Below are 26,186 nucleotides of genomic sequence, written 5' to 3'. Positions count from 1 at the left end.
AGTTCACGGAAGCTTCAAGTCCACTTGAGAGGATCTACCAAATCCCAAATACCAGGTGGGCAAAGTTTGTAGAGGCTTACCCAAGAAGTACCCGAACCTGGACTTGCTGCCGAAGGGACTGAATGAAGGGTATGAAGACTTCTATGAATTAGAGATTTCAGTTTTTGTTTTTGAATCTATTTGCCAACCTTTCTGAAGACGTGCGCTCACTTTGTCATGACGGGTTATGGAGTGTAGACTGATGGGCAATAAATGCAAATTTCTCCTCTTAAAATGAAATCGACAACACGATAAAATATGCACAAAGTTTCCGAATTCACTGTAAATAGGGTCTTCACTCGCTTTGTGATTGTACACCATTGACTACAACATGAAAGTGCTCTGAAGTGCCAGGATGAGTGCCACACGCTTTTTTTTTTTTCTTAAATGTTTGATTTGAAATTCTAGGCAGGAAATCACACAAACTGATTGAGTAGGCCGAGATTTGAACCCGGGTCTCTGGGGCTCTAAGACAGCCGTGGTTATCCCGGTGCCTTTCTGCAGTCATTTTTAATTTTTTTCACATAAAACATCCATAAAGTAGGTGGACTTGCCAGCCATGGTTTGACTTCTGTAGTCATTGTCATATCTTAGACTTGAACCTCGATGCAGCTGTGGCGGCTGGCAAGAACGCCGGAAATGTTTAATGTCAGCAACTCAAATGTAACATTTGTTCAGTTACCACAACAGTTTTCATTTCTGTTGTTCTTTTTTTTTTTTTTAAGGTCAGATAGCCTACTGAGAGTGGAGCTCTGCTACAGACGCCGCTGCTGGACAGTGCGAATCAGGAGGCTGGACAGACACCTTAAGAGGCTTTTCTCTCACCATCGTGATGTTTCCTTCAGCAGTCGATTTGAGCCGTCCAGCTTTTATTGTCATTTGAGTTACACCCGGGCATGAGGCCATATAAGTGCCAGGGTGGCACTGGCCTGCCCAGAAAGGCAGCTGGTGTTATGTTGAAGCGTGGGTCAAAGCTGGGGTTCTAGTTAGGTTTAGTTTGTTCATTTTTACTTTCTCATTTACAAAGTATTGTAATCATCCAAAAATTCGATGTTGAGATTTTGATGAATCTCAACGCTTTAGACCTCTCCGAATCCTAAAATACTATTTTTGGAATTATGTCTTTCCATCTATATGCTTCCCCTTGGTGACATCATCTGTAAATATGGTGTTCATTTTCATTGTTACGCTGATGATTCACAGCTCGTATATACTGTACTAGCAAAATAACGCACTTTGCAGCGGAGAAATAGCGTGTTAAAGAAGTAATGAAGAAGAAAAGGAAAAACATTTTAAAAATAATGTAACATGATTGTCAGTGTAATTGTCGTAGGCGTTTTGTAGAATTGCGAATGAATTTGATGATTGTAAAGAGTTTAATTTAAGATTGTAAATGTTGTAAGGTGTAAAATATTTCCCCATTTCTATAAACAGTAGAAACAATTTCGTGGCTGCTCTCAGTTCACATGCAGAACCATAGGTTGAGAACTTAAGCATTTCACTGCTCTAGTGGTCCTGTGTAGTATATTTGTCTCCTGTACCGTCATCAGTCCACACCTTGAACCTGTCCCAGTCATTGAGTACATAAGACACAATGTCTCTGCGGATATCAAGGCTTAGACTGATATGGCCATGCAATTCGTAAGACAGAGAATGGAAGAGGCAGGCATGGAAACCACTGGGTACGAGTCGGTGAAATTGTGATCGATGGTGATCGCTGGAATAGACATGTTATTCGGGGTAAACTTGCACCCGATGAGAAAGAACGTACGAAGGAAGGTGAGAAGCGTTGGAGCAGGGAATGAAAAGCAGAAGTCAGCACCAGGAAAACGTACATGAGCAAGTAAGGAAGCCCAACAATGATGGCCTTGAAGTGGTGGAGTAAACGAAAAGGCAGGAGTCACCAGCAGGAAGACGTGAAGCAAGGCCAACAATAATACGTATGAAGTGGTGAACTAAAGAAGAAGGGAGCAGTGAGCACGATGAAGAGCTGAGGAAAGTAAGGAAGCGAGTGAGGAGGCACATGAGCACGGGATGTCGGTAATGTATATAGGCAGGGAGCCAACCACGTGGTAGGTGTGCGGAAAAAGGAAAGGGGAACGGGGGCAGCCCTTGTGCTGTTAATGGAAATAAGGAATGAAACTGTCAAAAGGAGAGGTCAGTTCCGAAAGTTCCTTATGGCATTATGGTGAGAACCACCAAATAGAAGACGTTATTTTCGAAAGTTTGTTTTTAGGGCACAGTGCGAAATGAAACATACTTAATGTTTGTAAGTACAGTGTAAAGGATGAGCACGGGAAATTTGGGTTTACTACGTATATTGGAAGTGGCAGAAATAGTGAGGAGGGGTTTACACACTCTATATATACAGTTTAGGGGGTACACCTGTTCCCCCCCCCGCTTGGGTGTTGCAATAGGACATGAAACATACCGAACTTTTGTAAGTACACTGTAAGGAATAATAAGCACGTGAAACTTCAGCTTCCCACCTAAATGGAAAGTGGGAGAAGTAGTGAGGAGTCAGTGAAGGCTTTGCCTTTTATATGCAGAGATACCTATAAAGACAAATGGCCTTTCTCAACTTCTAAATTTAAAGGCGTGTCTGTCAGAAATTAAACAATAGATGAATATGAACTTTCTGCTCTTAAATGCTGATTAAACAGAATTATTGGTTGTTAGACCAACCATATGTGGACATCTGTGAGAGAACTTGAGTGTTAATATTGATGGCTGTTCTATCTGTGAAAGTTCAACCAGTAAAATACTTAAACGTCTCACACTCCAGTCTCATTTCAATACTATTATCAAGACAGCATTTTTTCATCTCAGTAATATTGCAAGAATCCGATCTTTTCCATCTCTGTATGATGCTGAAACACTGATACATGGATGTGTTTTTTTTCTTTCTCGTATATGAAGTATAGGGAAAGCATTGGAATCGTTCAAAGATTCGATGTCGAGATTTTAATGAATCTCAACGTTTTAGACCTCCCTGACTTTCTTGTATGCAGAGTATTGGAATTGTCCAAAAATTCCATTTCGAGATTTTGATGAATTTCTAATTTTTAGATCTGCCTGACTTTCTCATATACGAAGCAGAGGGAAAGTATTGGAATCGTCCAAAGATTTTTTGGAACTGTGTCTGTGTATGTGGCATACAAGTATTAGATACAAAATGTAGATTTCTATCAACGTTTGGGCTATTTCCGCTGACTGGAAGTGGTACTTTACCTTTTATTCATGCAGCTGCAGAGTCCAATTTATTCAACTTTACTTTTATAATAATTGTTCAGTATATTCTTAATTTGATTTGTTGTTGATGGTTCTTTAATGTACATAAAAATATAATCATTGTCTTACAATTTACTCCTCAAATATCCATCTCTGTATCGGAGTATACGAGAAAGTCAAGGGGAGACCACTCCCGATTTATTTATCTTAACAGTGCTGCTTACTTAGTTTCTAAGTGTCAGTGTGTATTCTGCTCTGCACTGTGTGTTTTGTGGGCGGTCCCCCAAGAGGCGGGGCCACCTGCCCATCATACTGCAAGAGACTGGGAAATGCACACTGTGTGTCCAGGTAAAGTACCACTTCCGGTTGATGGATGTGGCCCAGAAGTTACTACAGATTTACAATTTTGGTGTAACAACCACACGCCAAATTTCACCCATCTATCTCGTTGCATTTTTTGAGTTATCGAGTTTACACATACACACACATACCCACGCACACACAGAGACAGACACACACAGACATAATTTCATAAAACACAAGTAACATTCCCAAAACTTCTCATCCCAGGAGAGAAATGCTCAGTCCTAGAGAAAACTTACATCTTTTAAGTGTAGAATTCTGAGGTAAAGGCTGAACTTACTATTTAGAAGGCTGAAGAACGCTTGGGAAAACCTTTCGGCGTACTCAATTTCCGGGAGTTGCACTCGTCCCAAATAAACCACATGTTGACTCAGAGGATCGCTGGCAAGATCTTTAATTTGGGACGATGAAAATTCCCTCCCCACAATCAAGACAAACATGGCCACTCCTTGACATTTCGCCACCAGTGCAGACTCAAGAAGCTTCTCTCTGTCCCATTCGCTCGTCTCTCCTCCGACGATGGCGAAGATGACTTTCAAACTCCTGGGCCTGGATTTATTCATAATGTTCTTCATCACCCAGTCAATGGCGTAGCCGACACCAGACGATCCCCCGACTTGCCTCATTTTTTCTGAAATGTGCCTCTTCATCATATTCCTGTTGCGGTACTGCTCGAGGTCAAACTCCAGGGTGACGGGGGACTGGCCTTGTCTCGGTGCGTGGCTCAGGGGACTGTGTTGGACCACAGCAATGCGAGCTCCTGCAGAAGATGGCCTTGCTTGATCGCTGACGATGATGTCATCCAGCACAGCACCCAGGAGCTCTTTAATCCCTTCATACTCATCTGTCTGTATGTTGCGTGAGCCATCCACAACAAAAGTGAGGTCCATGTTTATTGACTGTGGAACAGGAAGGAGATTGACTTGGCTGCATTCCTCTGATGGGGAGCACACATCTGTAATGTGAACAAACAGGTTAACATTTCCATCTCTGCTTGTGACTTACAAAACCAACGTGACGACCCCACCTGCTGTAATCTCAATCGGGTTGACCAGGCTGCCCTTAACACTAGAATCCCATAAGCCTAAGAAAAAACTCGTAATCCCGGCCCACTTTAAATTCCTTCACACCTCTCCATTAGCATCTTTTGTTTTGTAAATGTGTCGATTAACACAAGCAGCAAGCAGCCTGCAATCCCAACCCATCACGGCCGCAGCTCAAGTTGGACAAAAAGTTCTCCCAGCTTGAGTCTCTTCATCTGGGTGTGAGGTGCCTGGAGATGTACGGGGTAACTAATATCTCGTTATTTGGAACACATGCATTACATGTTTGTTCTGTGTCTACAACGATCTGCATAAATGTAGGATGACAGAAAATGAGAGGCAAGAAATGTTGAACACATAACTAAAACAGAATTTTTTTTCATGTTATAGTATTAACGACAACATTTTGACACGAAGTGTATAATGTGTGAAGACTTAAGTCCAAATATCAAATAAACACTTTCCCAAAATTTACAAGTATAACAACAATGGGACTGAAATGGGCTGTCGGTTTGCACCTCACTATGCAAACCTATTTATGGCAAAATTGGAGGAAGATTTTATGTCAGCGTGCTTTTTAAAACCAATGTTGTATCTCCGTTCCATAGATGACATCTTCATAATCTAGACTGCCAGTGAGGAGGACCTCCTCCATTTTCATGAATTTAATTCTTTCCTCCCCAACATAAAGCTGAAGCTGAATTACTCAAAAACAGAAGTCAGCTTCCTTCAACTGAAAGACAACACCCTGGTGCCTTCTGCTTTTCACAAACTGACAGACAGACCTACCTGAGAAGTGACAGCTTCCACCCCAAGCATATAATGCGCTCCATTATTTTCAGCTAAGCAATACGAAACAACTGTATCTGCTCAGACCCGACAGACCGGGATCAACAACTGCAGGAGCTCAGACAAGATTTCTTCAGACAAGGTTATACCCCCAAAACAACAGACACTCAAATAAGAAGAGCTACTGCTATACCCAGAGACCACCTTCTGGAATATAGAACCACATTTCCCCTTATTGTCACCCATAACCCACATCTTGAAGCTCTTTGAAAAATTATAAAAGAACTTCAGCCAATGCTACACAATGATGAAACGCTGAAACATGGATTTCCAGAACCACCCCTCCTGGCATACAGATGACCACCAAACCTGCAGCAGCTAATTGTCCAAAGCTCCCTAAGTGGACTAACAGAAAATGGCACATCTCCCCGCCCACAGAAAAGATGTAAAACATGTGCTCACATTGATAACACCGACCATGTAGTTATACCACACAGCCGACTAGAACATTGCATAAAGGGGTCATTTTCCTGCAGATCTTCATCTAATGTGGTCTCCCTCATTCACTGTATGAAATGTCCTGACGCTGCACTCTATTTGGGAGAAACTGGACAAACACTCTGCCAGAGAATGAATTTCCATAGGTGGCACATCAAGCATGGCAACACAGATGTTCCTGTAGAAGCCCACTTCAACAGCCATGGACACCGTGAAGGGGTCTTTAAAGTCACAGGGCTTAGGGGCAACTTCAGAATACAGCAAGAGAGAATAGAATGGGAACTTAAACTCATGTGAAATCTGAACATGTTACAACATGGTTTGAATAGAGACATGGGTCTTATGGCCAGATATGAGGATTATTTTCATCTCTCAGACTGACACAGACCAACATTGTATTGAAAAAGTCATCAGAAACTTCCAAAGACTTTGTTGGACAGTTATCTTATCCAAAGATCTTGGCCATACATTGTTCTCCTGTCTTGCTTAATGAATCTTAACCTGGAGAATTCTATTAAATATTTACATCTAAGAAGTCTCACTTAAAGGTTTTCCAATATTGTTATTTGTCCTGGTGTCTATATAAACACATGGAACTCCAGTCTCCGTATTACATCTCTGCCTGAACAAGGGGCCTGAGTTGCCTCGAAAGCTGGCATATTGTAATCTTTTTAGTTAGCCAATAAAAGGGGTCAATTTGCTTGATTTCACATTACATTCATAATGGATAACACAGTACAATACCCTAATACTACACTACAAATGCACTTTCATTCAAGAATATAACCAAAGAAAAAGAAATTGGGTTAGGGTAAGATGCTGACATGATCGCTTGGGTGGTACAGCAGTAAGAACTGCTGACTCATAATCAAGAGGTCGGGGATTCGATTCCGGTCACTTCCTAGATTTACCGTTTTGAGTAGTGAGCTGCTCTTATTGTTACTATTATACAATAAAAAATATACATTTGATTTGAGTCTGTAACAGACACTGTAAATGTAAGGAACTTGTAAAAGTTACTGTTTTGTTTTTTTATTATTCAGTTTTATTCTCTCAGTCACATTCATGCTCCCCTCTGACTTGACACTGCTGTTTTCAAATAAAGACGAGCTATAACAGATGAGGACGAGGTTTCTATATCGGAGAAAGAGAACAGAAGCCCTTCCCACTAGAAACGTCCACTCACATACAAGAACTACGCTGCTGCATCAGGCATAAAGGCGAAAGATGGCACCGTTTGGATGCAGCAACAAGACAGACATCATCCTGCCAGTGAATCTTCCACATCCATGTCCTCTAATGAAACAGCAGGGCTTACAGAGCTCGCCAAGGTATCGTGCAAAGTTCTGTGATTATATTTTGTGATGGTGGTTATAGGGTGGCACAGTGGTGCAGTGAGTAGCGCTGCTGCCTCGCAGTTAGGAGACCCGGGTTCGCTTCCTGGGTCCTCTATGCATGAAGTTTGCATGTTCTCCCCATTTCTGCGTGGGTTTCCTCCGAGTGCTCTGGTTTCCTCCTACAGTCCAAAAAACATGCAGGTTAGGTGTATTGGCGATCCTAAATTGTCCCTAGTGTGGGCGTGTGTGCCCTGTGGTGGGCTGGCTTCCTGCCCGGGGTTTGTTTCCGGCCTTGCGCCCTGTGTTGGCTGGGATTGGCTCCAGAAGACCCCCCCGTAAACCCTGTAGTTAGGATATAGCGGGTTGGATAACGGATGGTCTTTATATAAAAAAACTTTTATAGTTGCATAAACCCCATGTTGAATGTTCTTTACCTTGATTTATTTACTTATCTTCCAAAAGTGTAACATCACAAGTAGACTGCAAAGCTTCCTGTATTTGAATGACAAGTGCATGTGCAATGCCACTCCTTATTCAGGCAAAGATCAGTTACGAAACGTGGGACGGTAGCTTCCACCTGAATCTATAGACTCTTCAGTACGCGAGCGACTCTCCACGCTAGTGTTTAGATATGATGGTGTATGTGCCCCAAAAAAGAAGTCTGACTGCAGTCTTGTACCATTGCTTGTGTACTGAAGTGTCAGCATGGCAGAGTTTCTGTTTTAGGTATGTGTTCAACATTTCCTGCCATCCTACATTTATGCAGATCGTTGTAGACACGGAACACACATGAAATGCATTTTAAATGCGGGCTATTTAAAATGAAAGAGCAGATTTCAAAAATGTATTTCAAACAAACTGTATAAGACAGAAACACATTCCGGATCACCGGATAGAGGAAAGTTCAAAGTTTAAATTTTATGTTAGAATTATGGAGGCCACTCTTCTCCTGGAAACCTTCAGCACTTCAGAAGTGTTTTGGTGACCTTGCCCAGATCTGTGCCTTGCCTTGATACAATCCCGTCTCTAAAGCTCTGCAGGCAGTACCTTCGGCCTCATGGCTTGGTTTTTACACAGCTAAGGGACCACCTATAGACAGTTGTGTCTGTGTGCCTTTCCTTATCACATCCAGTGGATTCCAAACAAGTTGTAGAAACATCTCAGTGATGATCCATAGAACAGTACGCACCCGAACAAAAGCAAAGGCTCGGAATATTTGTGTCAATGGGTTATTCCACTTTTTATTTTTGATAAATTTGCAAACAATTTCTCAAATCCTATTTCCCATTCTCATCCTGAGGTATTGAGTGTTGCTTGATGGAGGATAAAGTGACTTGAGAATTATGTTTCTGGACTTCTCTAGCACCATCAACACCATCCAACCTCTGCTCCTCAGGGACAAGCTGACAGAGATGGGAGTAGATTCATACCTGGTGCCATGGATCGTGGACTATCTTACAGACAGACCTCAGTATGTGCGTCTCGGGAACTGCAGGTCTGACATTGTGGTCAGCAGCACAGGAGCGCCACAGGGGACTGGACCTTCTCCGGTCCTGTTCAGCCAACATACATCAGACTTCCAATACAACTCAGAGTCCTGCCACGTGCAAAAGTTCGCTGACGACACTACTATGGTGGGCTGCATCAGGAGTGGGCAGGAGGAGGAGTATAGGAAGTTAATCAAGGACTTTGTTAAATGGTGTGACTCAAACCACCTACACCTGAACACCAGCAAAACCAAGGAGCTGGTGGTGGATTTTAGGAGGCCCAGGCCCCTCATGGACCCCGTGATCATCAGAGGTGACTGTGCAGAGGATGCAGACCTATAAATACCTGGGAGTGCAGCTGGATGATAAACTGGACTGGACTGCCAATACTGATGCTCTGTGCAAGAAAGGACAGAGCCGACTATAATTCCTTAGAAAGCTGGCATCCTTCAACATCTGCAATAAGATGCTGCAGGTGTTCTATCAGACGGTTGTGGCGAGTGTGGTGTGCTGGGGAGGCAGCATAAAGAAGAGGGACAAACTGGTGAGGAAGGCAGGCACTATTGTAGGCACCAAGCTGGACAGTTTGACATCCATGGCAGAGCGACGGGCACTGAGCAGACTCCTGCCAATCATGGAGAATCCACTGAACAGGATCATCTCCAGACAGAGGAGCAGCTTCAGCGACAGACTGCTGTCACCGTCCTGCTCCACTGACAGACTGAGGAGACCCCACACTATGCGACTCTTCAATTCTACCCGGGGGGGTAAACATTAATATTATACAAAGTTATTGTCTGTTAAACTTCATTGTTATCACTCTTTAATTTAATATTGTTCTTTATCAGTATGCTGCTGCTGGAGTATGGGGATTTCCCCTTGGGATTAATAAAGTATCTATCTATCGATCTTGAAGTGATTTTAGTACAAGGCTGAAACATCGGAAAACGTGTAAAAAGTGAAGGGGCCTGAAGACTTTCTGAATCCACCGTATGGTGAGGCTGGCTGGACGCACACACGGTTGATCATAAAGTGAAGACATTAAAGCCCAGCTCATATTAGGGGCAGGAGACAATAACCCCAAACTCCTTACACCATTTGTAGAAGGCAGGGACCTACAGATCCTGCACCATATTGACCATAAGATGTCAAAGGTCACATACATTACAGCAAGAGAAAAAGTTTGACCAAACCAGGCCATTCATTAATCCCGACAAAGCTCGGCAGTCCTCTTTGCCTGACTTGGTTGCTGATCCTTGATCTTTGATGCTTGTCTAACTGTTACGGTTCTTCCATGGCAAATTATTTCACCTGAAGGGTGAATTGCACTTGGAACTTTAAAAGATATACATTTAATACTGATGGCAGAGTCAAACAAGCACATGAGAGGCAGTTCAGGGGACTAACTGAGAGTGAAATGTCGGCTCAGAGGGTGAACAAGTGTACTAATGCCTTCTCTCGCACCCTTGCAGATCTGGGAACACCAAGAAGTGATGAACATATCCCTCCAACAGCAGACCACGCCCCTTAACGACGACACTTCCGCCTCAGTCGGACCGACCCCTCCTCTTCCTCTTCTGTTGCTATAAAACTCCACCTCTTCTGCTTCCTGCTCAGTCTTTTGGAAGCTCATGGCTGAGCATCATCACCCCAAAACCACAGTATGCAGGGTGGATCCCCAACCCTTTAACTTTGTCACAAGTTCTCTTTACACCAGGAAGAACAAAGACTTGTGGGAATCAGGAACAAATTACCGAGTCACGGAGTTGAAGCAGAAACCTTCACAACCTTTAAGAAGGATCTGGATGAGATGCCTAAACAAGCGCTCTTGATAAACTGAATGGTCTCTCTCTCTTGTTTGTCAAATTTTCATAATGGTCCTTATGATCCAATACTCCTCCACCATGTTGGTCTGTTATTGAAAAGATCAACACATTCAGCATGGGCTAGCTTAGAAGTGTGGATGGACCAGATGTGGTATCTTAAGGGCTGTTGGAGACAAACTTGAGGCCTGGGGGGGCTCAGCCCTCAACCACCATCTAAAGGACTACAATTGTTGGTGGGTCTCGTAATTTGCTCACTCAAGTGAGCTAACTGTACATTCTAATTGAGACATTCTCCCTACCCTCTACTGAAAAGTCATATCATCAGCTACAAACGTTTGACTCGTAGACTACCTACGTTTCCCAGACATCCTTTGATAACTCGGCCTATACTTGATAATCAAATATCTCATTCATTTTTGCACCACTTCAGTCCCCCCAAGTTAAAGAAAACGAAGGGCTGAGTAGGGCAGGAAGTCTGATTCAGCTCAAGTGCACTGCTGCCATCTAGTGACATGACTGATAATATACCAGCGATGCACAACAACTCATGGGTGTCAGGCTCCATCAGTGGGTGGGCCGCAGGATTTCATTCTGGCCACTTTGCTCATTACTGACCAGTTAGTGCTTCTAATGGAAAATACGCCTGCTTGAAATTAAATTAACTTTAGGATTCTCATTACTAAAGTGTTTATTTCTTTCTGTCTTAACCAGCAGCCAAACAATAATGTGATGTAAAGTGAACCAACAGATGTCCCCCTTACTCTTTGGTCATCAAACACCGACTGAAACAAATGTCTTAGAAGCCATTTCTCGCCATTTCATTTGATGGCTTCCTTCTTAGAGCTCTCTCAGTGTCACATCTGCCACGTAAAACTGTTGATTTTTTCCCCTCCCAAGGACACCATTAACACGTTTTGTGTCCCTGAGCAGATCAATATTCCTATTGCAGACATCAAGAGTGTTTCATGGGCTATGGTGAAGGGCAACACAGGGTGGTGGTCTTTGGGTGTTGCACATTCACTGATCACATGTCCATTTTAATCTCTAGAACAGAGCTGAAGCTGCCAGAAGGTTTCTGGAGTCACTTTCACTTCCCTGTCACAAGCCACACCCCTTCTATTCCCACAAATAGCTCACCGGAAATTGGCATTTATTAGGGGACCAGTTTCCGAAGAGCATGGAGATGCTCTTAGCTGGAGGAAGCTAGACCTAACTGTTGTGATGGACGACATGGATGGACTGGCATCCCAGCTGAAATAGATGATGTTCGCTTACCCAGATGAGATGCCATCACAATGGAGGGATCTGCATGGATGGATGGATGGGCATCCCTCCCACAATGACTGTTGCTCACTGCCTCGGACAGGAGGCATCCATGGAAGGATGACATGGGATGGTGATCCCTTACCCTGGCTGAGATGCCATCAAAATGGAGTGATCTACATGGATAGATGGGCATCCCTCTCATAATAACTGTTGCTCACTGGCTTGGATGGGATGGGGCCACCATAGAAGGACAACGTGGGATGCCCATCCATCCAGTTGGGATGGGTGCCACCACCCTTGTCTCAAAGGATCAGGCACTCCTCGGGGCACTAGGTGGCAGTGCTCCTCTGGCATGGCTCAGGTCTGAACACTCACATCGCTCTATGCAAGTTGTAATTCTGGAGGTCAGCCCTGTTGGGTCTCTTGGGTGCCCCCTTGGAGGTCTGGCCTGACTGTTGCTTCTTTGGGTCCAATGTTGTGGCACCGGAAATAATGAAGGGTCTAATAGAAAAGAAGCCACTCTGCCTCATCCAGGCAGGTGGGAGTCAGGAGAGGAGGAGGAGGAGGAGGAGGAGGGCAACACTCACCAGAGAGAAGCGGAGAAGAAGGAATTGTGAAGAAAACCAGAAAAGGTAATTGGCTCAAATAAATCAGGCTGGTGGTCTGTGTGGTTGTGTCTGGAGTTTGGGGCCATACCCCCACCCCAACACACAGGTCATGCGGTGAAAAGACGCCAAGTAACGCCACCATAATAAAAGGACAAGTGTTTGTGTGTCCGTCTTTGTGTCCATCTGGTTGGTATGTCTCTGTTATCCAACAGATGGCGCATGTCAAACATTAGCAGTGCTTTTACAAATCCTGTACCAAACAGTTCATAGCATCTGGATGGACACACTGTACACTGGGGTCGATGCCGAATATGCAGATTTCAAACCATCTTAAATGGGTAGCACAGCTACTTTGCTTTATTTGCCTTTACTCAGACTGTTTGGACACGAAACAGGGATCTAGTCAGGGACCCCAAATCTCCATCTGTTCACTTACTTTTCTAATACACTGGTCATCTGTGGGCTCTCTTTGCATTTCATTTTTGTTTGGTGGCTGCAAACAATTAAAGTTTTGAAATGTAAAAAAAATTTAAAAGTCACTTAAAATTAGGTTCTGCTTGCAGCAGAAAGTGGCTGGAACTCCACTTTGGCCCTTCAGGATCAGAGTTTGACCCCTGTGCAGTAACCCGATCCATGACAGTTCACTGAATCCCAAGATGACTGACGGCCATAAATCAAAAACACAACACAAAATCAAACAAATAACCAGGTACGGATAATCTTTACCCTCGAGTTCTTAAGGAGGCTAGCGAGTACAGAAACAAACCCCTGATGAACATTTTCAGCACGTCACTGCGCACTGGGGAAATTCCAAAGAAGTGGAAAATGGCAAATATTATCCTATTATATAAAAAGGGTGGCCAGGCTGATCCAATCAACTCTAGGCCAATAAACTTAACGTGCATCACATGAAAATTAACGGAAGGAATTATTAAGGATAAGATTGAGCAACACCTGGCAAGGACAGGAGTTATTCTGAACAGTCAGCGTGGGGTCAGAAGAGGGAGGTCGTGTTTTACTAACAGGCTGGAATTCTTTGAGGAGGCAACAAAAGGATACGATCAGAGAGGAGCAGATGAGTTTATTTATCTGGACTTTCAGAAAGCATTTGATGAGGTGCCACATGAGAGGGTGGGCATCAAACTAAAAGAAGTGGCGGTTCAGGGTGATGTTTTTAGATGGGTGCAGAATTGGCTTAGACACAGGAAGCAGAGGGTGATGGTGCGAAGAACCTCATCAGAACTGGCTTAAGTTAAAGCAGGCCCTTACGTCCACACCTGTTTTGATGGCACCTAACTTTTCTTTGCCTTTCATCCTCCAGGCGGACGCTTGGACACAGGCCTGGGCGCCGTGCTGAGCCAAAGCGTCGATGGTGTGGAGCACCCCATCATGTTCCTGAGCGGAAACTGTTGGACGGGAGACCAGGTATGCTGCGGTGGAGAGGGAGGCTCTGGCGATTAAATGGCGATTACTCAGCTGAGGTACTACCTGTTGGGCGGGAATTCACCCTTGTCACGGACCATGCACCCTACAGTGGATGGCCCTCCACAAGGAGTGAAAGAGTGGTGACCAGCACTGGGCAGTGCAGGGGCAGGGGGTGCAGGGGCCGCTGCTATTTTTAATATTTATAAATGGTTTAGATAGGAATATAAGGAACAAGCTGGTTAAGTTTACAGATGATACCAAGATAGGTGGATTGGCAGATAATCTGGAATCTGTTGAATCATTACAGAGGGACTTGGACAGCAGACAGGCTTGGGTAGATTTGTGGCAAATGAAATTTAATGTCAGTCAATTTAAAAATTACAAGTAGGAAAAAATAGGTAAGTTTTGAATACACAATGGGAGGTCTGAAAATCGAACCTCCACCTTATGAGAACAATTTAGGAGTTACAGTGGACTTGACACAATCAATTTCCAGCCAGTGTTCAGAAGCCATTAAGAAGGCTCACAGACTGTCAGGTTATATAGCGCCTTGATGTGTGGAGTACAAGTCACAGGAGATTCTGCTCAAGCTTTATAACACACTGGTGAGGCCTCATCTGGAGTCCTGGGTGTAGTTTTGGGCCCACCAGACATAACAGCACTACAGAAAGTCCAGAGAAGGGCAACTGGGCTGATTCAGGGCAGCAGAGGATGAGTTATGAGGAAAGATTCAAAGAGCTCAGTCTAACGCTTGCATCAGGTTTAGGCCTTGTTAGGTTTTAATTCACAACTGAAGGTCTGAAAATCGAAAGTCCACCTTATGAGAAGGATTTAGGAGTCGTAGTGAACTCTAAACTATTGACTTCCCGACAGTGTTCAGAAGCCATTAAGAAGGCTAACAGACTGTCAAGTTATATAGCGCCTTGATATGTGGAGTACAAGTCACAGGAGGTTCTGCTCAAGTCTTTATAACACACTGGTGAGGCCTCATCTGGAGTACTGGGTGCAGTTTTGGTCTCCAGGCTACAAAAAGGACATAACAGCACAAGAAAACGTCCAGAGAAGAGCGACTGGGCTGATTCAGGGCTAAAGGGGAAGAGTTATGAGGACAAATTAAAAGAGCTGAGCCTTTACTGTTTAAGTACAAGAAGATGAAGAGGAGACCTGAATGAAGTGTTTTTAGATTTTTAAGTGAATTAGTCCAGTGGATCAAGTTCATCAAGAACACGAGGACACAGCTGGAAACTTAAGGGGAAATTTCACACAAACATTAGGAAGTTTTCCTTCACGCAGAGAACTACAGACACGTGGAATAAGTGACCAAGTAGTGTAGTGGACAGCAAGACTTTAGGGACTTTCAAAACTTTAGTCATTTTAGAAGAATTAAGTGGACAGAACCGGTGAACTTTGTTGGGCTGAATGGCCTGTTCTCGTCCAGACTGTCCTAACGTTCTAAATGACATTTTGAAAAACTGTACACTTACCATAGCACACGGCACATCGCAGAATATACCGTAACTGCTCCTCCTGGTTCGTTTGTCTTTCTAAAACTCGGACGAGAAAACTTCCTGTTTTGTCAGTCTGTGCAAAAAAAATAAATAGATGAATAAAAATCCCATTAATATAATTCCTCACAAAACAGCATGCTTCACATTTATTTCAAACCTCAAAGACATCTTACTTCATGTTTCAGTTAGTTAGACATTAGAGCTGCTGTCTCACAGCCCAAGGAGACCAGCTTTAAGTTCAAGGGCTGCTGGGAGTTGAAGTCCATACTGAGTTGTGCTGCTACATGTTTGTTTTGAGGTTGAGAGGAGTTTTTGCTGGTTTGGCACCCCAACATTTTACACCTGTGTCTGGAGATCATTCTACAATACAGAATAGTATCCTAACACCTAGAGGTCCAGGGCAGAGGGGGTCAATTGGGTGGTCTCTAGGAGGACAACCTAGGAGTTCTCTAGGCCACTCTTAGCCCTGCCATACACTTCAGTGATGATAAGAACTTTTGAGGAAGTTGGAGAGAGAGAGTCGTCATTTTAAATGGTGTCTCCATGTAACTGTGGTCAATCCCAACACTAAGTGGCCACATATACTGCATTGCTGTAGTATTAGCCAGGAGGTCGCTGGCAAGACATACACGTTGGAAAGATGGGAATTTCCTCACCACAAGACAAACATAGCTAAGTCTCGCAGCAAATGCAGACTCAATGAGACGTGACGTCATGGAAAGCGATGATATAAATATGGTGGGGATCATGCACAAGGCTTTATCCCACTGGGGAACGTAACTCTCATTGTTCTTCTTAGCACTTAGATAGCTTTCAAACCTAGTAGGCCCTAGCGTGTTCTGGGCATGACCCTCTCCAGTATTTGATTTTCACTGTCATCTTGCCCGTTCAGTTTCTGGTTACTTGGTTTCGTTTTGCTCTCTCAGTATTCTGACCCTTTCTTTTCTTGATTTGCTGTTGAATCATCTCCTGGTTTCTAGAGCTCACAAGACTCCTCAGAACTCCTTGCTTGTCTTTAACAGATGCCACCTGAAATGTCTGTGCCAAGATAGCTGCAGTAGTTCAATAACCAGTCGGAATAATTTCTAAGTTGTGAATTTATTTCAAACTTTTTGAAACAATAGATGCTACATTAAGTTACTCCTGCAACTCCTGAAATGACCCCGGGAACTTTCCTGCACCTAACCTGCTGCCAGGTTGCCTGGTCTGCCTGCCGAACTGCCTGATCAATAATCCAACAATACGGAGCCACTAAAAACATGACTGGTGACAGTGCTGCTGATAGCTACAAACACCATGGTGGCACCTGTGATTGAAACAAACACTCCAAGAATAAGGCAGGGAATTTTGTTTCATTTGGGATAGAACTGCTTGTTGTGGTGACAATACAATCTGTCATGCATGTGAGGGACACCTCAAAGACTCATCCCAGGTATGTTATACCCTGCCGGGGCGAGAGGGGGCACTATTCCTAACAGGTCTGTCTGTTCAGAGAAGATGTCCCCTGAGGGCAACTGGCCACTGTTATACAAGAGAGACCCCACTTAATTATCCACATCTCATTTGAACCCAAACATCTGAAAAGATTGGAGCTCCCCAGACGTTCAGAACAAATGCATACCTGTAGCCATTGAGGCAGCTTCAGTGCCATCGAGCACCTGTTTATTTTGTATGCAAGGAGAACACAGGGGGCAACCCGGTTGGCACCTCAACACTTTTCAAGTGTTCCACCTTTCCAGAAATCTTGTCTGTGCCCCTTGACCACCCTAATCTGTTAAATATCACTCGTAAGTGAAGACAGACTTTTGATAGATTTTCCATAAAAATGTTATACCACAAGGCCCACCGGGTTACTACCGCAGTTTCAGACTAGCATACCATGGGGAGCAACTTCTACTAAGAAATGTCAACAGTAAGAGACTCGTAAAATGATTTATTTTCTTACCCCAAAAGCACGAGAAACATTGGGGACATTCTTGAAGGCGATAACCACAGGAGTGATGTCCAGAGCTTTGAATTCAAGGACAGCAGTGTTGATGGGGGCCACATCTTGAGAAGCGCCGTTAGTGATGAAAACCGCCACCTTCCTAACCAGCATCCCCTTCCTCACACGTTTGAACGCGTGCTGTGCCACAAACCTCATGGCGGCCCCGATGTTACGCTGATTGGACGTCCTCTCCAGGGCTATTTGTCGGATACCGTCGATGAGCTTGCTCTTCAGGAGATAGTCAGAAAATCGGATCAAGTATTTTGTGTGAGCATTGAAGGTGACGACTGCCACTCTGGCTCCCGTCGGGCAGTTGCTTTCAGTGATGGCCAGTTGATCCACAATACTGAGGGCGACATTCCGCATTCTTTCAAAGGCAGTCGGTGTCACGTCCTCAGACATGTCTAATGCGATGACAAGGTCTGTTGGGTAGGAAGGGCAATCTGACTTGCCTGTAAATTAAAAACAATTAGAACTTGATATTATTACCTAGTATACGAGGTGTGACAATTTAATTCCCAGAATGGCCATGTAGTGTCACTCATGTGCATAGAATCTTGAGAGCAGTGGCTCAAAGTTGCGACTGATCTTTCTGCAAATGAACACACGTTTAGCAGATGTCACAACTCTGCATGTGGGAGACAACTTCAGGGCCTGTCTAATGGTAATAACACTCCTAGCCAGGGGATGGCACTGTCACTAAATGCTTTCTCTCTTCCACCCTCTGCAGAACGGAGGACTGACGGACAGATCACCTATGACGTCACTTGTGGTTGCTACCTTCCTGAATCGCCACTCTTCCGCCGTGCCATCCTGAACTCCGGCGCCACCACCATGATGGTTTCAGTTGATAATCTGACCCGCATCTCAGAAGACGTATTAGTGGCCTCCCTCCGCCTTCGGGTGGGGGTAAGGGTCCTGACTGTTGTTTGTGCGTATGCGCCGATCAGCAGTTTGGAGTATCCACCCTTTTTGGAGTCTCTGGAGGGGTTGCTAGAGGGCATACCTTCTGGGGATTCCCTCGTTTTGCTGGGAGACTTCAATGCTCACGTGGGCAATGACAGTGAGACCTGGAAGGGCGTGATTGGGAGGAATGGCCCCGATCTGAACCCGAGCGGTGTTTTGTTATTGGACTTCTGTGCTCGCCACGGATTGTCCATAACGAACACCATGTTCAAGCATAGGGGTGTTCATATGTGCACTTGGCACCAGGACACCCTAGGCCTCTGTTCGATGATCGACTTTGTGGTTGTGTCGTGGACTTGCGCCATATGTCTTGGACACTTTCGGGTGAAGAGGGCGGAGCTGTCAACTGATCACCACCTGGTGGTGAGTTGGCTTCGATGGTGGGGGAAGATGCCGGTCAGACCTGGTAGGCCCAAACGTGTTGTGAGGGTCTGCTGGGAATGGCTGGCAGAGTCCCCTGTCAGAAGTAGCTTCAACTCCCACCTCCGGCAGAACTTCAACAACATCCCAAGGGAGGTGGGGGACATTGAGTCCGAATGGGCCATGTTCCGTGCCTCTATTGTTGAGGCGGCTGACGGAGCTGTGGCCGCAAGGTGGTGGTGCCTGTCGTGGCGGCAATCCCGAACCCGTTGGTGGACACGGCGGTGAGGGATGCCGTCAAGCTGAAGAAGAGTCCTATAGGACTTTTTGTCCTGTGGGTCTCTGGAGGCAGCTGATAGGTACCGGCAGGCCAAGCGAGCGGGCCGGTTGTTGCTGAGGCAAAACTTCGGGCATGGGAGGAGTTTGGAGGCCATGGAGAGCGACTTTCGGACGGCTTCAGGAGATTCTGGTCCACCGTCCGGCGTCTCAGGAGGGAAGCAGTGCAGTGTCAACACCGTATATGGTGGGGATGGTGCGCTGCTGACCTCGACTTCGGGCGTTGTGGGTGGTGGGAGAGTACTTGAAGACCTCCTCAATCCCACTAACATGCCTTCCAATGAGGAAGCAGAGCCTGGGGACTCTGAGGTGGGCTCTCCCATCTCTGGGACCGAGGTGGTCAAAAAACTCCTTGGTGGCAGGGCCCGGGGGTGGATGAGATACGCCCGGAGTTCCTTAAGGCTCTGGATGTTGTAGGACTGTCTTGGTTGACACGTCTCTGCAACATCGCATGGACATCGGGACAGTGCCTCTGGATTGGCAGACCGGGGTGGTGGTCCCCTCTTTAAAAGGGGACGGAGGGTGTGTTCCAACTATAGAGGGATCACACTCCTCAGCCTCCCTGGAAAAGTCTATTCGGGGTTCTGGAGAGGAGGGTCCGTCGGATAGTCGAACCTCGGATTCAGGAGGAACAGTGTGGTTTCCGTCCTGGTCGCGGAACAGTGGACCAGCTCTACACCCTTAGCAGGGTCCTGGAGGGTGCATGGGAGTTTGCCCGACCGGTCTACATGTGGTTTGTGGACTTGGAAAGGCATTCGACCGTGTCCCTCGGGAATCCTGTGGGGGTGCTCGGGAGTATGGGGTACGGACCCCTGATAAGAGCTGTTCGGTCTCTGTACAACGGTGTCAGAGCTTGGTCCGCATTGCGGCAGTAAGTCGAGCCCGTTTCCAGTGAGAGTTGGACTCCGCCAGGGCTGCCCTTTGTCACCGATTCTGTTCATAACTTTTATGGACAGAATTTCTAGGCACAACCAGGGTGTTGAAGGGGTCGGTTTGGTGGACTCAGGATTGGGTCACTGCTTTTGCAGATGATGTTGTCCTGTTTGCTTCATCAGGCCGTGATCTTCAGCTCTCTCTGGATCGGTTCGCAGCTGAGTGTGAAGCGGCTGGGATGAGAATCAGCACCTCCAAATCCGAGCATGGTCCTCAGCCGGAAAAGGGTGGAGTGCCCTCTCAGGGTTGGGGGAGAGATCCTGCCCCAAGTGGAGGAGTTCAAGTATCTCGGGGTCTTGTTCACGAGTGAGGGAAGAATGGGCGTGAGATCGACAGGCGGATCGGTGCGGCATCCGCAGTGATGCGGCTCTGCATCGGTCTGTCGTGGTGAAAAGGAGCTGAGCCGTAAGGCAAAGCTCTCAATTTACCAGTCGATCTACGCTCCTACCCTCACCTATGGTCATGAGCTATGGGTAGTGACGAAAGAACGAGATCGCGAATACAAGCGGCTGAAATGAGTTTCCTCCGCAGGGTGTCTGGGCTTTCCCTTAAAGATAGGGTGAGAAGCTCAGAGTAGAGCCGCTGCTCCTCCGCATCGAGAGGAGTCAGATGAGGTGGCTCGGGCATCTGATCAGGATGCCTCCTGGGCGCCTCCCTGGTGAGGTGTTCGGGCACGTCCAACGGGAGGAGGCCCGGGAAGACCCAGGACACGCTGGAGGGACTATGTCTCCCGGCTGGCCTGGGAGCATGGGATTCTCCGGAAGAGCTGGAAGAAGTGGCGGGGAGAGGGAAGTCTGGGCCTCTCTGCTTAAGCTGCTGCCCCCGCGACCTGACCTCGGATAAGCGGAAGAGGATGGATGGATGGATGAAATTCAGCCCTTGTTTGGAGACAGAGAAGACCAGCAAATGAAGCAAGACATTATAAAGGCTTGGACAACAACCAGACCCTTAGAGGTGGAATCGACAAAGCTCGAAGAAAAACCTCCCAGCGTGGTGACGTAAAAATGGCTAACTGTGTTGATCCAGATTTCCCACCTGGATTAAGTCTGTCCATGCGCCTCTCCGTCTGTAACCGCGTTAACCGTCAGTAAATGTAAACTAAAAGATATTGTTTCTCATGTGATTTTTGTACCGCCGTAATCACGATGGGAGGGATATCGCCGTTTCTGGTATATTATGATATTGTTTAATTATTTAATATGCCACAATTTTAAAAGAACACATTTCCAAGAGAGCTAATGCCTCTTCAGGAAACAGTGAGCAGGACCCTTAGATTTTTGAGCTCCTACACTGAGATCAATTGTTAACCCCTCACCTCGAGAGAGCCATCCACTCTTTCCCAGGAGAGAACCAAGACCTCAGATTTGGAGGTGCTGATCCTCCCTCCTCCCAGCCGCTTCACACTTGGCAGCGAATTGCTTGATTACGGACCAAAGGTCACAGTTCGACGAGGCCAAGAGGACAACATCATCTGTGTAAAGGTGTAATGCCACCACCTAGCCTCCCCAACTGGACACCGCCTTGATGTCCTGTCCATGAAGACCACAAACTGAAGTGGTGACAAGACGCAGCCTTGACAGAGTCCGACATCCACGGTAATTGAATCCAACGTAACAACAAGAACTCATCCAAAGTGACAGTGAAACCTGACTGGACTTAAGGGTGCTTGAAAAATATTTATGCATATGAAGAGGAGGCACACGGCCTCTATTACCAGCATTCATTTTCCTGTCATATTTTTCCATTTCAGGAGACAATTTTCTTCCTGTATGAATGATTAATAACGTTAGACTTAGCAGTTATCTCTTCAAAATGTTAATTCCACAATGGGAACCTTTGGCACTGTACTCTTTTGGCAAATGTTGCAGAGGATTGTGTCCATTAGTACGTCTTCCGTTGCCAGGAATGCAGACGCTGAACTTGCAGCCCAGTAATATCCAAGCGTGAAAATTTGTTATCTTCACATCCAGGACCTTTAAATGATGCCTAATTTGTTAAAGTGACGAGTGCAAGGAGCTCAGAGATAAATGAGCCCTGTAGTCTGTCTAAGTGACAATGAACTGTGAAGAGGAAAAAGATGTTCAACTTCGGCTCAGACGTGCGCTAAAATAGTGCAGGAAGTGAGCTGCTTGCATTCGGGTTTATGCTGGTGAGGGTCGCAGTGCCAACGCATTGAGCTGGAAAGACCGGACCACCCTATCGACATCTTTTTCCTAAATGCAAGGAGGAAGCAATGCACCCAGCATATAGGGTCTGCTCCTCAGTCTTCTCCTAGTGGATCATTCCTGGTATATCTGCCATGGGTGTTGCTTAGTGGTCAACATGACAATTCATGGCCAATCCAGCCTAACTGGTTCTTCTCTAGATTTGCTCTGGGATCTTCTCTAATTCCTGAGCTCCTCACTCTTTATGGAGACTGAGTTTCATAGCCCTGCTATTGTCTTTAGAGGTCACCTTCCTGGCCCATCAGCGGTAAGCATTACCACCCATGGACACCAGAGAGGGGGCTGTCACTGAAAATGTGGTCTCTTTTTTCACCCACAGCTCAGAGAAATTTGCCCAGTGAGGACAACTAACTTCACTCCTTCTATCCCAGTCACTTTAAAGCCGAGACATTCCCGGTAGTACCACCAGACAGAGCTCTGACTTAACTGGGCTGACCTACTCTTGGCTTGACTATACAACAGTTTGCTAGGAGATATTGACATACCCTTTCTGTTAAGCGCCATCAAGCGTCTGTTTCTTTTGAACTTTGTGCTTATTAACTCTTTCAGGGCTCAGATCAACTTTTATCAAAAGGAGGAGTTGACGATGGTAATCTGTACTAATAAAAGGCAAAGCCCTCACTCACTCACTCACTGACTCACTCACTCATCACTAATTCTCCAACGTCCCATGTAGGTAGAAGACTGAAATTTGTTAGGCTCATTCCTTACAGCTTACTTACAAAAGTTAAGCAGGTTTCATTTCGAAATTCTACGCATAACGGTCATAACGGTCGACAACGTCCGTCATATTGAACTTTCTTATTTATGGCCCCATCTTCACAAAGTTTGGTAGGCGGCTTCCCTGCGCTAACCGAAACCAATGTACGTACTTATTTCGGTGGTATGACGCCACTGTCGGCCGCCATATTGAATTTTCCAACGGTCCTTGTTACTTATGGGCCCATCTTCAAGAAATTTGGTACGCGGGTTCCCAACGCTAACTGAATCCTACTTACGTACATATATACGTCCATAGCCTGCAGCTCGGTCACCATGTGAGGCGGCGTTGGGTTCCCCATCCCAACACCTCCCACGTTGTGGGCTGCCTGCCTATATAAGGCCGTCAGTCGCTCCAGTCTCTACATTCCCTTCCTTGCTTCACCACGGGATTCACGTCTCCCTGCTGATAACTACAGCCTTGTTATTTAATCCATGTTTTATTGTTCATTTATTATGATCATAGTTATTGTGTAGGTATTTTAGACTTACTTTACATTGTTCAGGTCCCCATTTCCTTTATCGTTCCAACCGTACCCCCATTAACATGTCTATCGAGGTGATCATCATCGATCAAAGAACTCTCACTTACCGAGTGGTTTCCATGCCCAGAGATGCCGCCTGCCTTTTCCATTCTCTGTGTTACATATTGCACGGCCATATCAGGCTCACCCTTGATATCCGGAGGAACATTGTGTCTTATGTATTGAATGACTGGGACAGGTTCAAGGTGTGGACTGATGACGGTACAGGAGATAATTAGACTACACAGGAGCACTAGAAGAGTGAAATGCTTAAGCCCTTCACCTATGGTTCTGCATGTGAGTTGATGGCTGTCGCTGAATTGTTCGGTTGTCGCTTTCAAGTGTACCGAAATGGCCAAATATTTTACACCTTTCGACAACCGCCAATGCCTCTTAAACATCTTAGATTGACAGGTGACGATTTGAGTAGTGGACACTTTGATGTTTATGAATGTTTAAACTCTCAAAAGCTGGATGTGATTTTATCGATGAAACCGGTTGTGTGCTTACAACGCTTGACAGATGCCGAATGTCACTTCAACACAAGTCATACAAATACTGTCGTAATTGAAACAAACCATGAAACTCAAACCGTTTACGACAGCAGCAATCCAAGCTGTGAGATTTGAAACAAGATTACTGTTCACATGGCCGACTGTACGTTACATGCTCAAGAGTCAGCTCAGCGCACAGCTTGGTCAGATTACAACCGGAGGGCCGAACTGACAACGTGGTATACAAAGAGATCCTTAACAAATAATTATTGGGATATTTTCCATTCGTTTAATTTTCTTCTTAATAAAAATTTTAAGGTAATACTTCGCCGCTGCGAAGCGCAGGTATTTTGCTAGTCAGCTATAAACTGTGACAAAACCAACCGTTATGTTTTAGTTGGACTGTCGTTGCTAGAAGGAAAGTTAGCTTCATTGGTTTGACCGAGATTTCCTGCGCTCGTGTGAGTAGTAAGGCGCAAACAAGAGCAAAAATGGCACTGACATCTGGCGAGAGATCAAAGTGAATGCGTAAAGCAAAATTTGCCTATTATCTCTGAACTGGACTATGCCTTGTCAGACTCCAATTTTGATACAAGTGATTGAAAACGAATGTGAGGTTCCAGCTGATTGTGGTGCTGAACAGGTTCATGTAGCTGACACGCCTACGGCAAAGTTCTCCAGGAGGACTGCCACTTAACAATGATAAGAGGTAGAAACCAAATTACAATTCACAGCAACCAGTGAAGACAGCCTGGCAGCCAGCCTGCCACACATTCTTGGCAAACTGGCAGCCACAGCATGCAGCAACAAGACGTTTTATGTTGATTTCTGTGTGAAAACATTGCTTTTCAGAAACTGTTTTTTGGAAAAAAATATTCGGCCCTCAAAGTGTTAAAAGGTGCGATTATTGAGAATTTAGATGAAGGATCAACGTGCCTCATTATATTGAGAGTTCACAGTGACAGCTTCCAAAGGCAAATTCCACACACGGAATCAACTGCAGACCTTCTACCTGCTGAATAATTAATGAAATAATGAAGGACCTGCTCACACCGGGCCATGGAACAGCTTGTTCGTCAAATATCCAAATACTTTTGAGACCCTCAGAATAGGGGGGCCGTGTATAAACAGCGTATACAATATTTTTGTTAAGCCCCTGTGGTCACTGAGTAAAGGCCATTTTAAATAAATAATCGACGCGCTCGCGGTTTAGCGAGGAGTCCGTTTTAGCGAGGAGTCGTTGGGCCATAGCGAGCCGTGGGACGATCTGAAGGGTGTGGGCGTTTCTCACCGAGTGCACAGGTGAGGAACTGCCCACATTCGTGATTGTCCCATGGCGAATGCTGCAGCTGCTGTGGCCCTCGTCATTTAAAAAGAAGCGCGAGTCGGTTTTGGGGGGAAAAATGGAAAGATGAGAAAAAGAATGAGATAAAGAAAAGACGGAGGTTACAGGGAGCGAGGAAGCAGGCGGTGGTGTGCGCGCGATCGAGCGCTCGAGGGCAGCCGTGAGGAAGCTGGGTGTAAGGCCGTCACCCGGGTGTTTGAGTGGATGTTGCTCCCGCTGAGCGACCATGTAGCAGGAGTGATCTGGTGAAAGCGATGAGCCGCAGAAGGCCGCGGAAAGGCAGCGGAAGTCAGGAGACTTGGTGGTGGAGTCCCCAATGTGTGCGTCCTGGTCATTGGTGGACATCAAGTCTCGGGGACTGGGATGAGAGCCAAACCGAAGCCAGGGATCGGGAGGTCTCCAGTCTCGAGTGTGTAGAGGAGGGCAGCTGCAGAGAGCGTCTTGCCTGCTGCTAAGCCCAAACGGGATAAAGCAGGTGAGACGCTAACAGAAAAGAAGCGCCGAGCCTGTTTGTTGTTTTTAAGACTGCTTCCATGAGAAGATTTTAACCTCTGGTTTTTAAGGATTGTTTTTTTTTCTGTTTATTGGTTTTACCTCCATGTTCTTTTAATGGATTATTTATTTATTTATTTAAAGAACTTTGAGAACTGCACTATTTATTGGAACACTGTTTTGTTGACTTTTTAAATAAAAGCACTGTTTCACTTTTACCTTCCCCTTGCTGGAATTATTTGCCTCCACTGACTAGCTCACTCGGTAACATTATCAACGGTGTGGGGTTCAAGTGCTTCCAACAGCAATGGGAGTGTGGAGCCTGAACCTACATCGTCACAGCCC

At 45.6% G+C, this 26,186-nt stretch overlaps 1 protein-coding gene across 4 annotated transcripts in view; it reads right to left on the bottom strand.

Annotated features, from left to right (window-relative positions):
- LOC120515362 (collagen alpha-6(VI) chain-like) overlaps nt 1-26,186 on the bottom strand; it is a 325,957-nt gene that overhangs the window by 40,147 nt on the left and 259,624 nt on the right. For all 4 annotated transcript variants that reach the window (XM_039736240.1, XM_039736241.1, XM_039736242.1 and 1 more), the window contains exons 35-37: nt 17,366-17,859; nt 15,397-15,493; nt 3,914-4,588 (exon numbers count right to left, since the gene is read on the bottom strand). In XM_039736240.1, coding sequence (XP_039592174.1) covers nt 3,914-4,588; nt 15,397-15,493; nt 17,366-17,859 — 1,266 coding nt within the window. The remainder of the gene's footprint in view (nt 1-3,913; nt 4,589-15,396; nt 15,494-17,365; nt 17,860-26,186) is intronic.

Source organism: Polypterus senegalus, chromosome 15 (assembly GCF_016835505.1).
Source record: "Polypterus senegalus isolate Bchr_013 chromosome 15, ASM1683550v1, whole genome shotgun sequence".
NCBI lineage: Eukaryota > Metazoa > Chordata > Cladistia > Polypteriformes > Polypteridae > Polypterus > Polypterus senegalus.
Note: the sequence above shows the minus strand (reverse complement) of the source record. Positions and strands in the feature narration are given on the sequence as shown.